Source organism: Drosophila biarmipes, chromosome 2R (assembly GCF_025231255.1).
Source record: "Drosophila biarmipes strain raj3 chromosome 2R, RU_DBia_V1.1, whole genome shotgun sequence".
NCBI classification, from domain to species: Eukaryota; Metazoa; Arthropoda; class Insecta; order Diptera; family Drosophilidae; genus Drosophila; species Drosophila biarmipes.
The window spans coordinates 13,565,387-13,582,867 of record NC_066615.1 but is presented as its reverse complement, the minus strand read 5'-3'; the positions used below and the strand labels follow the sequence as shown (position 1 = coordinate 13,582,867).

Genomic DNA, 17,481 nt, shown 5'->3' with positions numbered 1-17,481 from the left:
AAATACCAGATACAGTTGCGCTGGGTTGAATGACACCCTCGAGTGCAGCTCACACACTGTGTCAAACATTTATCAGGCAATCGATAAGGCAAGGCGCTCCGCCGATCCGATCCGCTCCGCTTTGCTACAAAGTTGGGGATAAAGTTATCAACTCGACGACATAACTCCCGATACAAAGCGGTTCGGTTTCACAACTTTGTTTAATGATTGGCATAAAATTCACTTTCCGACTGCCCGCCGTGCGTTTTATGCCCTGGATCTGAATCCGAAGGCCTGAAGCCCCGATTCAAGCTGCCGACTTCTACTCTAGAATTTATGCAATGCCATTAAAGAAGTGTCCATAAAACGCTGCGCTTAATTAAAATGCCACGTAACGCGTTTAACCCCAGGATGGCGTTCAAAGTTGAGTTGCAAATCGCTGGCGGGCAACCCACATTTATGGCTACAAAAATCGGCATCCTTTTTCAGCGCCTAATGAGATTTTCACAAAAGCAAAAATCATAATTTCCACGCGCAACGAAGCGCAACAAATTGCCCTTTTGCCGGGGGGCGTGGCATTTGCCACAGTTTCAGTCTCGGCTAGCCACACCCATTTCTGGAAAAGAAAAGATGCAAGTAGAGTGGTTTTTAAGCGGAATGAAAGGCATAACTTTAAGTATTAAAACTAGGCTACGCCTCTTAATATTTATAAATAAATTGTATTATTTTATTTCTGAACTCTTGCATGATTTAGACCTTGACCGCTTCTTTGAGTGTCGATTAGCTCACTATCTGACTTGAGGGATTTTCATATTCGTCTGGTACTTACTTTCAGGCAGGTGACAAGAAATTCGTTCACTCTCACTTTTAACTTCACTTCGAAACCGGGGGAGTGACAACTTTGAATCGCAGATTAAGTGGCCTTAAACAAAAAAAATTTATGGATGCTCCTCAAATGTGGAATTTAAAAGTGACGTGTTTAGCCGTAAAAATAAGTGATATTTCTTTCAAGGAATTCCCGTGTTCATCCGCTAAATATAAAGTATACACTATTTGTTTGCCAATGAAATTTGATTTATCATCATTGAATAGCAAGTATCTGATCGAATGCAGAAGGAATTTCGTTATACTATATCAGAGCTCGAAATGTCTGCAAATCAATCTTATCGTGCGGGACAAGGGAAGAAGTCACTTCCATTTTGATTTGTGTTTTTTAATAAATACTCGACCACCGAATCTGTTTTATGACGGGAAGCGAATGCAGATTAGGAAATCAATCCACTACAAATTGTCGGCTTCGTTCACAATAATTTGACCGCCACGATTATCTATTGAATTCCCATGGGCAAACTGGCAAATATTAATAATCCGCCGCGTTGTACCGCTTATGCAATGAGCCGTGGCACTTACAGATTTCTTTGCGATTGCCCGCCCATTCGGGCGTAAGTAATGGAGGGGCGCTGAAAAATTCGATACCCGAATGTATCATTAAAATCTGAAATTTTCTGCACATTAAACAAGCCACGAGATACTTTAGTTTCTGGGGCTGGCGGAGCCCTATCTGTCTGTGTCTGTGTCCGCATATCAATTTCACCCCAGGACACTCTGCGCTCTGCACCCCAGGAGCTTGATATCTCGGCGGCGGACGGAGCTTGTGTCTTGAACCCTTTCGTCGCATAAGGCAACATAATTCGCTTCCGTTTGCCAATCCAAACAAAAAAAGAGGAGAAAAAACGCATAAGGATAAGTGCACTGCGAATAAATAGTAAAATATATAACTGAGTTACTGCATTTAAAAATTTCCATATTTCGATAAAAAAATTTACAGGGAAAACAATTGAAAGAATACTTAAAATCCTATAAGCATACATGCGCTATGTTCCTTTAATTTCATGTTTTACGAAGTAAACCCTAAAAAAGGCTGTACTTAAGTATTAAAGAAATCAATCTTGAATGGTCAAACTATCCTAATAAACTTAAACATATAAATACAAGGTATCTGTGCTGTACAGTTTATTGTACAAATATTGTAAATGATTAAGAAGCTGTATTTTCTTATACCATTTTAATTTTTAAAACTTATAGATAGGAGGTATCTGTTGTGTACAGCTTAGATTTGTTGGAAATGATTAAGGGAGCCTTCTTTTCTTATATTAATTTTAGTGGTCAGTATAGTAATAAAAAGTAAAGTTTTTCTTCGGAAAATCCTTATACTTATTTGTATCTTTTTAGGTTTGAATGCTCTATTTCTTCCCTGATTTTTGTCTCAGTGCAGCAGAAGTAGCAGGGAGGATTGCCAGTCCTTCGACAGCTTCCTTTTGCGGTTCCCCCGCCGCCCTGCCCCGTGCCATGCATTTGTGTGTCAGTTGCCAGTTTCGCGTCTTTCCGCTTCCGCTTTTACGTGCCACTGACGACGGCGACTCGACCCAAAGCGACCCCATAAATCCGCTCACTGTTTGTCTTAGATCGTCCCACTCCCTTTTCCATTTCCTATTTCCCTCCTCGTAACTTTTCCTCGTCGCCAGCTATCCTACACATATTTATTTTCCTTTTAAATGTGTTTTTTGTTGATTTTATTGCATCGCTCTGGCAGTTCAATGAACGCATTTGCCGGCGCCATTTGCCAAGTCATCCCCAGCCCCACCCCCTTTTGTAAGGCTCCTGCTACAGCCAAAATAAAAAAAACCCCTCCTTGGCACGTTGTTTTTCTTAAATTTCAAATATTCCAACATATTACATTCTCATACTCGTCGGAGGCACGCAAACATTTTGGCGCACATTTCCGCAGGAAAATGGCAGCCGAAAGGCCAAAAGGCCAGCGGACCAGGTGGCAAAGGTGGGTGGGTGGTAGGCGAAAGCGGGTGCTTTCTGGGGGGTGGGGCGACCTTTTGCAGCATGTTCATGCCGCTTGACATGCAACTGGGGGCGCAGTGGGGTCGCCGGAGAGGGAGAGCTATGGCTAGACTCATTACGCAAAAGGGGGCTATTTTTTGAGGCAGCCTACAGTGGCACAAATGGTTGGCCGAAAATAGAAAATATTAAGGGAATATATCTAACAAAATTTAAAAATCCTTAAAAAGAAAATCCGTATAAAAATATAAAACGAAATACCTTTTGAAAGAAATATTTTTATAAAAATTAAAAAAAAAAATATTTTTTGTGCTTACAAAAACAAAGCCTATTCTCAAGTCATTCTATCAATAAATGTTTAAAAAATCCCTTGCACTTTTTTACCAGTCATAACCCCCAACTGACCCACTGTTCGACCTACGGACAGACCATTTTCCCCTTTCCCCGGACTCGTCCATTATGTTATTACATTTACTACAATAACCAAATTACAGGTCTGTCGAGGGGCAGGCACTTCCGTTCTATTGATTACATTTGCATTTTGATTAACAAATGATTCGACCCCTGGCCGAATCGCCATTTGGATGCTATCCCCACGTTGGGGGCGCTTTGCACCGGCATTGGAAATGCTTTGGGGCAGGTGTTTAGATTTGCTTTAATCACCTTTATTACTTGTCAAACACGATTCGCCCACAGGCCACATTTTCCGCACTGGCGGAGTGTGTGGGCTGGATATTTTGTTGGCTTTGCGGTTTTTTGTTTACATGTTTGGGAACAACAAATGCGGCTCTTGCGGTCGCTCCCGCCGAAAAGTAAACCCGATACAAGCGGACGACACGTGCCCGAAACGAAACCAAGCCGAACCCAAAACCGAAACCGAAAACAAGGAAACCGCAAGATCCTGTCCAGATACAAAGGCACGGTCGTAAACCAATCTGGAAGGGAATCAATTAAAGCTCATTAGCCTGGCCCAAAAACCGAAAATAGCCAGGAAACTCGAGCGATAAGGCAGCTGTCCGCCCGTCGAATACACGGTGAATATACGATCCGATAGCAAAGTCCGGCGTAGAAAGGCGGATGCCACTGGAGACGATCCGATAGCGCCGGTGTCATGGAATCTTTGGCGAGGAATTTCGCTGCGATTCATTTACGATTTATTTTGATTTCGCTATTCGGGGCAATCTTTATGAGGCTTCCACTGCCAAGGACCATAAATCTTGGCCGCCTTTGGCGCTATATGGCCGCAGATTCGCACGTCATCTTCATTCTGTCGGGGTGTGAACGCCTTTAAGGGTGTGTGCGAGCTGGCTGATTTGGCCCAGTACTCTGCGATTTAATGATAAGACCTGATACTCAGGAATTCTGCACGGTCATCTAAAAGTAATTGAAGGGAATCACTTAACTTGATTTACTCTTAAAGGACTTTTGGAGGTTAGAGATATAGAACAGTGTTGGAAAGTCGTTAGTTTTCACCAAAGACCAATGCAAGATGCGTTTTACGGAGTGTTCTTGTAGGCTTTTATCCATTCTTTCTTTTTTTATGTTTAATAATATTTACAAATTTTTTTTACAATCTTGGAAGCAGAGAAACTCAATTTTTCCAGTATGCCTACGTACCCTTCAAGGTGAAGTAATAATTTGTAGTAACAAGAAATAATTGTTTAGCCCCATCAATCTTGTCGAGCCTTTAGAAAACCACTTTCACCTGTGCCAACTGTCAGGGATTTCCTTATAACTTTTGGCCACACGATACCCCCGAGCGTGACTCATTTCCCAGGCATTTTCGCAGGTGAAAACCTGGCCAAATGGAGGCTCGCCAAAAAGCCAAATGGCCAACAAGCGCGTGGACACGGAGTTTAATCGTAATCAGTCATTGATATTGATTGGGCGATACCATGCCTCGCCGACCGCCACCCACCGCACAGCACCACCCACCCAAGATGATTGACAGTAAATAGCGGCGCTTAGTGTGCGAGGGAGAGGGGCGATTAGAGGGAGCTGGTCAGCAGTTGGCCACAAAGTTTAAGTGGGGCCAACGCGGAGTTACCAACTCGTTCCACAGCCAAATGGGGCTGTCAACGCGATAATCAACTGCAAATATTTATTTTGCATTGCACAGTTTTTACTAAAATTAATTGAGTTGCATCCTTAGGAAAAAATCATTTCCGACATTTTAGTTTAATCGTTTATTAAAAAAAAGCAATGGACAAAACCCCTCTTAAAAAACTTAACAAAAATTAAAATAATATTTTATTTCTTAACAATATCAATTTTTCCAAAACATATAATTATAATAAATTCAAATCTCTATCTCTTGATATAATGTAAGAGTATTTTTAGTTTTTAGTTAAATTATTTCTTATTATATTTCTTCAATTAAATATATAAGATATACCATTCTTATTTGGCAACCCTGCTACCACGGTTTTTGGGTATTAACAAAATTAATCAAATATCTCCCCAACTGAAGAAACCGAACGAAACGTAACAAAACAATTTGTTTGCCAAAATGGCAAATTAAATTGTTAAGTTTATTAAGCGGCATAGACGGTTGACACGCCGGTGTCAAAAAGGCCAAACGGTAAACGGCGAGGAAACCGAAAAAAACCGAATGCCTAAGAGCTTTTGGCCGGGCCTTGAGTTGGCTATGGGTTTTGGCCAAAACAGCAGCCTGGCTCACTCGAAGCCATTAAGCAGACAATAAGCTGCGTCTTTTAAATGCCTGTCTTTGGCAGGTTCTCGGCGACGAGCGACGGGCAACCGGCGCATGCAATTAAAGCCAGGCCGAGTAGTTGGCCAAGAGGATGAAATGACCACCCACGCCGCCGGCAGGCCAATTAGTTTGATGAGCGTTTTTGGCTGCCGTTGACGGCAAATGGGCAGAGCAAAAAATTAATTAGCTTTTTGCGGTATCCGCTTGATTGGACAAAAAACACTGCCACACACGGCCCTGCGAAAAAGTTGCCAAAATAAAGATTGATTTGAGTTTGGCTTTTGTTTTGGCATTAGCGCGACCTCGACAGGGTTATCGTTAACCTGTTTAACTGAAAATGGTTTGTTTTCCCTAATGGTGAAGGCACCATTAAGCACTTTAAAAATACCTCAATTAATCTACAAGCTGAATGTATATTATATAACTATTGAATACCAGCAATAAATGTCACGTTTTTGCCCTCCATAAGGAGATACCGCAAATAAAAAATTCCAGTCCACTATCTAGCCCCCTTCAATGGGTCTAAGGGTAATCTATACAAAAACCCCCTCCTTGAATTTTCCAAATAATTTCACAAAAAACAAACATCTCATTGTTCTCAAGAGCCCAGCGATTCAATCATCACATAACACCGATTAATTGGCTCGATGGAGTAGGTGCAAAGAACATCCCAGCAATCTCGATGACAGCCCCGTCTGGGAACTTTTATTTCGCTAATGAACAGCCCTCGGCTATCGGCTATCACTTGACAACTTAACATATTTCGAGCTGCTTGTAAGCAAATCTAATCGGTGGCAATCTGCGAGGCACATTCCTCGTGACGTCACGGCGATAGCAATCCGACAATCTGTTCTGGCCCACGACTTTGGTCAATATTTTCTCGAAACGTCAGTCGATTTTCTACTTTAGGAGCTGCTGTGTGGCTCTTGGCAGTTGGCAACAGGCCTGATAACTGGGTCGGGGTAAAAGTGAAAAGTAATTGCTTACGATTTAAACGGGAGGCCAGGGCTTTTGGCTTGGTCCCATCCAAAAACTGAGTCACGAGAATGATGAAATCGCCGGCGACAAAATATTCAGGGGAGAACCTTTGGACCGAACAGAAGATATGGCCTGGTTGAAGGGGAAGACACAACACAATAAACCACCTAATCCCACTTAAGGTTTCTGTTATTTTTGCTTCACATTTGAGAAGTGTAATTATCTTTTGAGTGCTGAACGTGACTCTTATGGGTTCTGGGTGAATTGAAATGTCATTTTACTTTTATACTAGTTAGCAGCTGCAAACCCCAGTCTGGGGAACTAATCCTTACTGACTGACCACATGCTCACTTTTTAGGGAAGTGCTACTATTTATATGAGTACGTCTATTTAAAAAGCAATTTATTAGAATCGTACTTATGAGGAAAGCATAAAATGAAACCCTCTTTCATGCGTGGATTATGCTTTAATTGAAAAATGGAAACTGCAACCGCTTATGCTGCATTTTATTTAGGTTTTGCAAGGCTGCCAATATTAATTGTTTTGTAAGTCAGAACTGCACCCAGAATTGTATGGCCCTTCTCCATTGAGCTCTTTTGAGCTATCCCAAGATAATTACTCGATATTTCACACCCCTCCAATCAATGTCCAATCTATCTTACTGTCATCTACCTAATTTCGCCAGACTTTAATGGGCTTAAAGTGCCCACCAGTAGGGCAATCCAATCCAATTCAATTCAATCCAATCCGTGTCTGTGCCAAAGTGCGTCAGCAATCAACCGGCGAGCCAAGTGGCTGTCACTGGTCGTCATCGGCAGGCGTCAAATATCAGAAATCAGCTCTTCCACATCGCACATCGATACTGACAATGGCCCATTATCATCGGCGGATTACAAGGACGACAAAAGAGCGAGGAGCGGACTGCTCACGATGCACAAATCGCCATTGTCTTGCCACACAAAGGGAGGCACAAGGAGCAGAGGCCCCTCCCCAGCCACACTTAGGTCCTCGCCCATGTCCATGTCCACGTCCGAGTCCATGAATCGATTGTCAGTGGACCGCGCCCCTGCTTGTGTTCCGCTTCCCGTCCGGGAGCCATTGTCAATCAATGTTCAATCAACTGCTGCATTTTCGGCAACTTCCGCCGGGAGAAGTGGAGTAATGCCACCCAATTGACATACTTCTCATGCACTTGGAGAAAATGCTGGGAATGTGTGACAGGATATCAAAAGATTAACCTAAATCTTAAGTGTCTTTGCATTATGGTTTACATGCAGCCAAGATGAACGTTTAATCAAGAATGCATATTATAAATAAAAGCTTGGAAAAGTGTCTTAAACAATAAATATCAAATAAATAATAAAATAGCTTATTAATCCCTTTCAAAAATGTTGTTAGGGTTTTTCCCAGTGTCCTGGCAACGGATGTCGCATGCGGGTCCTCATTCTGCTCGCTTATTGTGACCCTAATCGCTTTAAATTGTGATACACTTAGGGGTGGTTCCGCTTTATTGCGTGGGTGTTAACCGTTCTTATGGCCAGCCGGAACTATTGCCATTCCCGTGATTGTGATTGAGACGGAGATGGCGAGTGAGCCCATTAGGATAGCAGTTCGCCCAGGAAACAGATTCCGGCGAGGGCGTGTCCGCCGCCCAGAACCATGGCAGCCATCACAATGTCCTCGAGTCGCAGTGGCTCGATAGTTTCCGTTTGGGTGGGAAAGAAGTGCAGGAAGCCGGCTCTTACGGCCAACTCGTGGACATCGTCCACCAGCTTGTTCTGCAGGCCTGTCTCAAACAATCTTTGCAGATGATCATTGTAGTATCTCTCCAGCACCCAGTTTTGTTTGATGACCTGGACGGCCCAGGTGTAGCCCACGGGATTGAACAGCTTCTTCATCCTGCGCCTTCGCAGGAATTTCTGCTGATATAGGTAGAAATCCATTCTGTCTTCCGAGTCCACATAGGCGTAGCTTGTGTCTAGTGCATCCCTCTTCTCCTTGTACAGGGCATCATCTACCAGCAGGAATCTCTCCCTCAGTTCCTCTGAGCTTCCGTACACCGAATTCGGTCCTATATTGTGCCGTTGCAGCAGTATATTCACATTGGCCGCCTTCAAGTCAGCCAAGTTTTCAATGGGCCTCTGGTAAAGTTTTGTGGTCAGCATCATGGAGAGCAGAGCCACATACAAATTGGACAAAATGAAGCCAACGACAAAGAGCAGGAGCAGTGGCATCAATTTGGAGCCCCTCAAAGACTGCGGCAAAGATAGTTCCCGGTTCAGCAGGGTTTCGATGGCCAGCAGGAGGTACTGACCCACATCCCATTCGCCGAAGTGCCAGCGATGGAGCAAGGAACCCATTGCCGCTATGTAGACCACTATTAGGCCAGTTGCGATCCAAACGTGCGAGTCAAAGGGTCTGAAGAAGTAGTAGAACTTATCGATGGGGTTGCCAAAGGGCGCCATTATGGCCACACGATTTAAGCGAACGGGCTGACTGGTGGCGTACTTGTAGGTCCTTATAAAGATACTGCCGCAGGCATCGGTTTCGTTATCCCTGACCATCTGCACACATTCTGCCGTGGTATAGCGACGAAGTCCTGGGAAAAGCACCGCCTGAAAAGTCGCATTCAGTTGATCGGCGAATATTTTCAATACAGTAATTATACTTCCTTTATAGCGATTCGGGGAGTTGGGTAGCTCATCTTCATCCACAAAGCAATGAGGTGGGTCATTAGTCAATAACACTCGCAGGGGATAACCCATTAAATTTTTGTTATTTCTATTCCTCACATACTCCTTTAAATTTGTAGACTTTACCTTAAGATAAGGATAGGGTTCCATGGTCCAAAGTTGTTTCAGCAAATTAAAAATAAACACATAAGGAAAGCCGGCATCCCAGTAAGCTTTACATATTTCCATATAACTTTTCACATTTTCTGTATCTCCATCTATAAGCACTATATCGTTGTACTGCCTATCTCTGAGGTAGGATCTCAACACCTCTACTGTTTCCAGATTAAAGTCCAAATCCATCTCAAGATGTATTATAACAAGAACTGGTTCGTCGTGATGCGTTTTAAACTCTTCACTAATGTTTTTATAAATCAATAATTTAGGTTTATAGGTATCTAAACTCTGTTTTTCAAGAGTTTCCACTGTTAAACTGAAGTAAATCTGGGTTTTTATATTTAGTTCCGTGGTCAACTGTTTAATTATTGTGTCAGGATTAGGCAAGACCAGTCGCAGAAAGAAAGGAATAAAAATGATTTTAGGCAGCAACATCTTCAACGACTTGTAAGTTAATGAAAGTTCTTGGTTAAAAGGTCACCCATGTAACTATATTTTATTGATTAATTCAATGAGGGAAACTAATTAGTTGGTTAATCTTATTATAGGTAATTAATTACTTATTTTCGAATGGGTCAAAGACATGTAATTAAAATGAATTTGGGTAACTAAGCTTTTGTTGTTGTGGTCGGTAAATCAAAAAAATACAAAAGTCAAATAAAATAATTTTTAACAAAATAAAAAAACAAAAAATAATTAAAAACAAGTTTGAGAAATATAAACTTGTTTTACCCCACTTAGAAAGTTAGTCACTTTAATTTAGTTTTGATATAGAATTTAATATTTTTGAAAGCTAGTTACTAAACACCTAAATATTTCAAAATTCACAAATTCACATTTCAATATTTTAGTTTCGAAATTCAATTTCTGGGATTGAATTCTGAGAATCAAGCAGTTAACAGCGTTTTATACCGTTATCGTCTCTTAACAGCGGCCACTGCTTTAACAGCTCGAACCGCGGCCAACAGGTTCGAGCGGCAACAGCTGTTAGCTAACATAGCGTGTTGCACGCTGCTCTTAGGGCGAATATCGCATGCAATAAATCGCACAGTGCAGCAGCAATGGCCGCGCTCACACACACACCAGCAGGCACTTTCACAGGGCAACAGCAACAAATGCGCAAGTTTTCAAACTGCTTTTGATGCTCATACTGTTGCTGCTGTTGTTGTTGCTGCTGCTGTTGGTGTTGCCGATGTTGCTGCTGCGCCAACTAATGTTGCTGGTTGCGCTGGTGTTGCTGCTAATGCTGCTGCTGTTGCTGCTGCTGGCGTCGCTGCTGCTGCTGCTGCTGCTTGTGTGGAAAGGAAGAAAAACACAAAGCCAAAAAATGTCGCACGTTTCGCTTCGGTTTAGTCTCGATAATTCAATCGCCCTGCCAAGACGTCCAACGTCTCGCTGCCGCTGCCGTACCGCCCGACTTTTAAGCCAACTTCCCGTGCATTACGCGACTTACACACCCCCCGTATAGGAAGGCAGAACGGAAACGTGCCCCCATCAAGTTTTGAATAACAAATTCATTTTATTTTACTACAATTATTGCTGTTGCAAGCGCAAACGGAAGTACATCGCGTGTGTGTGAATTCGCGAGTGTGCACGTGTGTGTGTTTCCTGGCCAGCAATGAGTTTCGATTTCGTTTCGATTTGAACGCAGAATTGTATCCCAGAATATTGCTAATATTGCATATCAGCCGAGGAGAGCTATCGGTCAAGTGATTGGCGATTACACGGGGATTACAACGCCGAAACCGCCCAATGTCAGCCACATCAATTAGGCAGCACGTTATCACCCAGCGACCACGACACCTCTGAATTTTAGTTTACTGCTCTGTGCCGGCAGTAAATGGGTTAAAATTATGTACATTAATCGCCGAATGAATGTCGAATCAGTTAGAGAGACTGCTGTTTTTTATTGTGAGTATGGCCCATGATCGATGGCCCGGCCGAGTGAAGGTGAAGTAGTATTATTAGATTATGCTTGTAAGGGGTTCTGTTCCAAAACGACTTGACAGCACTTGAAAACAGGGAGAGTACCACGTTTTTCAAAACCAGATTGGTTTCGAATTTTATGAAAATTATAATAATACTGCAAGTCAAAAAATAAGGAGAGGATGCTTTCAGGCAGCTTTAAAGTAATTGGGGGATGACCTTATTAAACAGTATCTTTAGGATACTTTTAATATGGATTTTTAAATTAAAGAATCCCATTTATACATTAATTCTAATACCTATTGTGAGTTTAGTTTTATTTATAAGGTTATCAGAACTTTAGGCCTTCTTTAGAACTAACCACAACAATATCTTCAACAAACCAAATCGTCAAAACTTAATTGTGATATGGGGAAAACCCTTAACTTTACAGCACCATCGGTCCTTGGCTTGCCACTCGAATGGCAAAGCCCTCGAGATCTATAAAACAATAACTATCAAGACCTCTCGAGAAACGCCGCAGCCTCAATCTCGACTATCGGGCGACAAATTAGCCAAGTTACAAAGAACTCGCGGGCCAAACACTTCCTCAATACGAAGCCCAAGACCACCTAGCACCCCCACCAAAAACTCTGCAGTTGGTAGCTTCGAAATCTTATCAAGGCGCACGCTTTGTAATGCTATCGAGCACTTCCTCGCCTCGAATTTATGCCCCGGGTAACCTCGTTTCGATCCCCCGTAACCAATGTGCACGCTTTATTTTCCCAAGCATGGATGCAGAGAGAGAAATTGCAATAAATAGTATTTATAGTTTATTACTTTTCATTTAAATATTACATATCTAAAGATATGAAGTGTTAAGAATCAGAATTAAATTCAAGGTAAACTTATAGAAGAAAATAGTGTGAAGTAAATGAATTTTTCTTTAAGTGTAGCTGAAGATACTCGTGGTGGGTGGCAAGGGGAAGGGGGCGTAGGAGGTTGGGGGCTCGAGTAAAATGAAGTGGTAGAAAAAGCCAAGGGTTGCGGGGCTTTCGACGGGTTAGGGGCAACCAAACGCATTATTTTGTAATTATCGACAGAGTTCTAATAAATAAACCGTAGCAAGGCCCCACACAAAAGAGTTTGGTTATTTTTTCTGGGTTGATGAAATTATGAATGGAGATAAGGTGTGGCATGTGTGAGAGAAGGCACATATACTGGAGAAAAAGTTGTAACCATTATTCATTCGGATTTTACAAGCAACACTGACATTGTACTAAGCTAAAAAAAAGAAAAGAGCGGAAGATAGAAAAACTGGGGTAAACAAAACGTAACCATCTATAAAGATACAATGCCAGTCCGACTTTTACAATTTTCAATAGAGATACCTGCCCCCATAAATCTGCAAATAAATCTTATATATTGGCAATAAAAAACTACGCAAAAATGATCGAAATTACATGGTCAAAGTCCCCACAACATTACCGAAAGCCCTGAAGCACCTGACTCCCATATATCGAAGGTAAATCTGGGTTCGACTTGATTTACAACCTGACCTGGCACAATAGCCCAACAATCGGAGGGGGCAGGGTGAAAAAGGGGGTAAGCACAAGCGCCGCCCGCTTGGCGAAACAATAAATTCATTAAATCAAAGGCGCGATTATTAATGAATGTAATAAAATACCAAAGAGACAACTAATCAAACATGATAAATTACCCCACAAAGGGGGCTTTTCGGCGGAGGGGCAGGGGGATAGGTAAAGGCTACCGATATACGCACATTCAGGGGCGTAGAAAAGGGGGCGCTCAGAGATGGCAATAGAGGAACAGGCAGGCAAACAACATGAAATACTTTTGTGCCTTGTTTGCACTGTGCCGAGGGTATCAAAGTATTTGTCGTGACATCGTGTAAACATTGGTATGCAATTTAGGTTTGATATTTTGTATCTATTGTTGGTCTCTCTATGCCTTTGGTATCTGATAGATACAATTATTGATGGCCCGGTTGGCAGATAGCACGGCGATAAGGTGGCCATAAATGGGAGAGCAAAGTAAAGAACTCGTTTGGCACATATACTGGAGAATTATTACAAATAATAACAAAGGTTTTGGTCTTTAAGGGAAATATTAATATCTCATAAATATAGCTGAGGAATTCCCAGTGGCTTGGAACTTTGAAGGACATACAAACTATTACAGCACATCCTTTGTTAACTTTTCTAGGTTTTAAATACCTCTACTCTTATTTTCCAGGTGGTGATTTCAGGTGCATTATGTACAGTAGAAGATTACGTAATAATGTCACAGTGTGCACACAACAAAGCCATACACCTAGCTGCGGAAGGAACAGTCTCAGTGACGGACACTTCACAGATACGTAAGTATTCCAATAAATCTACTACTTAACCCCCTCGTGCCCCCAGCACCTCAAGTGCCCCCCACTGCAGGGTCTCCTGTTCGGATGTGTTTTTTGTTTATTGACACGTCTGCAGCAAATGCCTTCACATTGCCATCTTATTTACAATTTTCCACTCTTTCTCCGCGGCTGTGCCCTCGAAACCTTTCACAAAACCATATATATCCCGAAAACGAAACGAAAATATTTCAACAATTTCCACAGTAGTTTGTAGCTGCTGTTTGTTTGCTTTCGATTTCCATGACAATGGGTTTTGGGTGGCGGTGGGCGGGGGCATTCCACTTGACTTGTCCAAAAGTCGGTAACAACCATAACAGAAAGTGCTACAATTGTTGAATATTTTTCAGCTTGAGTTATTAATAGTGTTGCCAACTGTCATTCAAACGCGGGACGAAAGCTACTTGAGATGCTGTAACAGAGGATGGAATGTAAATGAGGGTTGGGAAGAGATAACTTTGGGGATCCATTGAGATGTTATTAAGTACTTTCTTCTTTTACTCGACAGATTTGAATATTTTAAATTTTGAACTTGGCTTCAAACATCACCGTTTTCTTAATTCTTATCTATTCGATATTCTTAGTCGTTTATATCTCTTTCTAAAATAATTTCTTATATTTATAGTAGCTACTTTAGGTTACAACTTTGCATCGAGATGTATACATTTTCCACCTTTTTCGGGGGCAGGCATAAAATGCGTAATTTATTGCAAAAACCGGCAACAAAGCCACTCACACCAGAGAGGAAAGAAGAAAAACATAAAAATTTGCTACGCTTCGGGTCAACTTTCACTCGGCGCAACACCAACCTTTTATACATATTTTTTTGGGTCTGACCATGGCCAATTAGAGCCGCTGCAGCTGCTGCCTGAGAAGGCGAAAAAAGAGAGATACAAGGACCAGCACGAGCTACACGGGCTCACCCAGCAGGATAATAGAAGGAGAATGGCAGGGACAATGGAGGTTCAGGAGAAGCGGGTAAACTGCTGGAAAATGCAGTAACAACAGGTGCAAAACTATTTTTGTTTGCTGCGAGTGCGCGTGAAAATTTCCAGCTGGCCCGGGGCAGGGTCCTAACCACTTACGGCCTAATGTGCGAAAAGTTCCTTTGTCAATTTGCACGCCTCTCAACGGACGACCCTGAAAACTTCATTCATTTGCATGGCTAAGCTCAGGTAGTCGGGGATTATCCCTAGTTCTTACCAAAACTAAGCTGCCTTCGGGTTTGTCCCACTTGTTTGGCTGGGAATTTCCCCGGCAGATTTACGGCGGTCAGCCGAATCCCCGGTTAGCGGGAAAAATGCAGCCGAAACATGGTAAGGGATGGCAGCTAATGAATCCTGACATCTCAATCAATTTTGGGGAAAGCGAAACGAAAGGGAGGTGGCACTTTCACCACCCCAAAATTAAGAACGCACAAACACACACGAAACCACAACATTTTCCCATTTTCCCAAAACAGAAGCGGGCCACACGTCAATAAATCACACGATTTAATTTCAGACCAACAGAAGGCGAAAATTGTTGAGGTGGCTGTGGATTGTCGATTCCCGACTCTCGATTGGGCCGTGTGGCCTGATGGCTTGTGGTAGCTCTTCTAGGACCGCAACTGCAACTAGGGAGGGGGCCATAAAACATTTTATGGCTCATCATGTGCGGTCATAAATTTGAGAACGCAATCAGTTCTGGCCGGATCCCCTATGGTCGTGCATCCATTGCACGGGGCTATATGTTCAGGGCGTTGCCCAATCAACACCTAACCCTAGACCTTACCCTTGCCCCCGGGATGCAAGTAACAAGTAACGAATCCGTTAATTTCTTGATCAAATAGATGCCAGTGCCTGGCGGCCCTTTCTTGGGACCCTTCTGTCCGTATTGCGTATGAGAACTTCGGCTGCTTGTTTGCCTGGCAGTTCATTAAAAGTGTTTAGCATTGTTAGGCATCGTTGAAGGCGGCAGCGCCAGTGATCAATCACATTCCTACGAGATGCTATACCTATGACTGTCCAAATGTCTTCATAATGATATGTGTCATACAGTAAAGAACATTGAGTGGTACAAAATAATACTTATTATTCTTATTTATTCTTAAAAGGCTTTTGAAAATTACCTATAACCTACCATTCTTACTACAAAATAATACCCAATTACATTAGTCAGGAATGAGTAAAGAAAAAAATGGTTAAACAATGCAAAAATATCCAAATCATTTTACTCCCTAATTATTTTGATATAATACCTATAGTATTTTAAGTAAAACCCACTATTAGTACTTTTCCACTTCTGTCTCTACTAGAAGCATTTTCATTCATCGTCTTTAGTGTTTGGCTCACTCTACCAAAACCTCTTTTAAACAAATTTGTTAATCCTTTTCCACCTATCTCTCCCCACACAAACTTGAACCCTACACAGGGCATACCTGGGCTAGTAAGCCCCTGTGACAAGATCTCGCACACAACTTGTTCCCAAAGAAAATCCCTCAATGACTTTGCCGCCTGGCCCTGAGCCCAAAAACCCAGAGCCGCGACGAGACCCAGACGAAGAGGTGCTAATAATGTGGGAAATATTTAGCACCATCATTACAAACATCATTAAAATATAAATAGATGTGTTTAACATGAACACCCAAAAGGGAAAACCAAGGAAAAAGAGCGGCCGAAAAACGTGGAACCGAAAGTTCGACTTGGTCGAAAAGGAAATCATGGCCCGAAAGAAATTCCGAGAAATAGCACATGGTGTCGTGTATGGCTATAGTACGTCTGTGTATGGCTATAGTCATTGAACCTATGGGCTATGGGCTGTAGGCTAACTCCTGCTCCGATCGCGCAGATTCATCAATTAACGCCCCTGAGAGAGAGACAGATAGCCCCTTCATTTCGGCCCAAGACGTCAGCAAATAAATGCATTTCCGTTGGCCAGCACAAACAAATTTCCAAGAGACGCCGACGAAGCCGAAGAAAATGTTGAAAAATGTCGAAAACATTCCCAAACAGATTCGACTCGATATTCTTTTACCTACCGCGCGCCCAAGAGCGTAGAAGAAGAGGGAAGATGGTGGAAAAAGGGGCTCAAACGGTTAAGAAAACATGGTCAACAACAAAGCCGAACAAGTGTACCGCTTGCCGATCGTCAGTTCGACAGTTTTTGGTCAACTGCTTCACTCGCTGGTTCGCCAGGTTTTGGAACCGAGCCCTATAGCTGGGGTCTCTGCATTGATTTCCACTTAACGCTTCAAAACTCAAGTGGCCAGTCCAGGCCATAGACCATAGACCATATACCATTCCATTTCGAGCCAAGTTTACTGTGCAAGTAAATGCGCTTTCGTTCCTGGCTCTCTCTGTTTCAATATTATTGTTTCCCACAGTTGGTCAGAAAATATTTAAGCGCCAATTTGATGTAGTTTTCCATGTCCCAGTAGTTTTTCCTCTTCAGTTCTTCTTCCATTTCTCTCGGGGCCCGGTCAAGTGTCCCCCTTGAATTTGAATAACAATGCCGTTCGGCTCGTCTTCAAAGCTGGCTTTCTTTCCCGAATTCTCCCCCTGCATTTTCCCGGCTTCGATGTTGGTAATGAGCGATTGGATCGTTTGATCTTCACTTGGCAGCAAGGAGCCGGGTTGTCAGCAATTACGCACTTGACGCTGAAAATCGGGGCTGACAATGGAGCCCGAAGGAGCTGTTCAATAGGGTTCGATAGGGGGCTAGTCAGCCGATCCCTTGGAAATCAAAAGTTCTTGGAATCTGTTATTATCGAGCGTGGGAATAGAGCTGTGACCCTAGGGGGAAAGCGTTTA

General features: G+C 42.6%; 2 protein-coding genes across 7 annotated transcripts in view; one reads left to right on the top strand and one right to left on the bottom strand.

Annotated features, from left to right (window-relative positions):
- Positions 1 to 17,481, top strand: part of LOC108030222 (ras guanine nucleotide exchange factor glfB) — a 60,992-nt gene that overhangs the window by 25,949 nt on the left and 17,562 nt on the right. For 5 of the 6 annotated variants that reach the window (XM_050887475.1, XM_050887474.1, XM_017103003.3 and 2 more), the window contains one exon: positions 13,531 to 13,654. In XM_050887475.1, coding sequence (XP_050743432.1) covers positions 13,531 to 13,654 — 124 coding nt within the window. Of the gene's footprint in view, positions 1 to 10,743; positions 11,281 to 13,530; positions 13,655 to 17,481 lie in introns of those variants that run through there. The other variant, XM_017103004.3, reaches the window with a different exon arrangement.
- On the bottom strand, positions 8,119 to 9,804 carry LOC108029846 (uncharacterized). The gene has a single exon (XM_017102334.1). It carries the CDS (start codon positions 9,802 to 9,804, stop codon positions 8,119 to 8,121), a length of 1,686 nt encoding a protein of 561 aa, XP_016957823.1.

Coding starts and splice junctions, on each gene's coding strand:
- LOC108029846 (XM_017102334.1), bottom strand. CDS start 9,804: ATGTTGCTGCCTAAAATCATTTTTATTCCTTTCTTTCTGCGACTGGTC.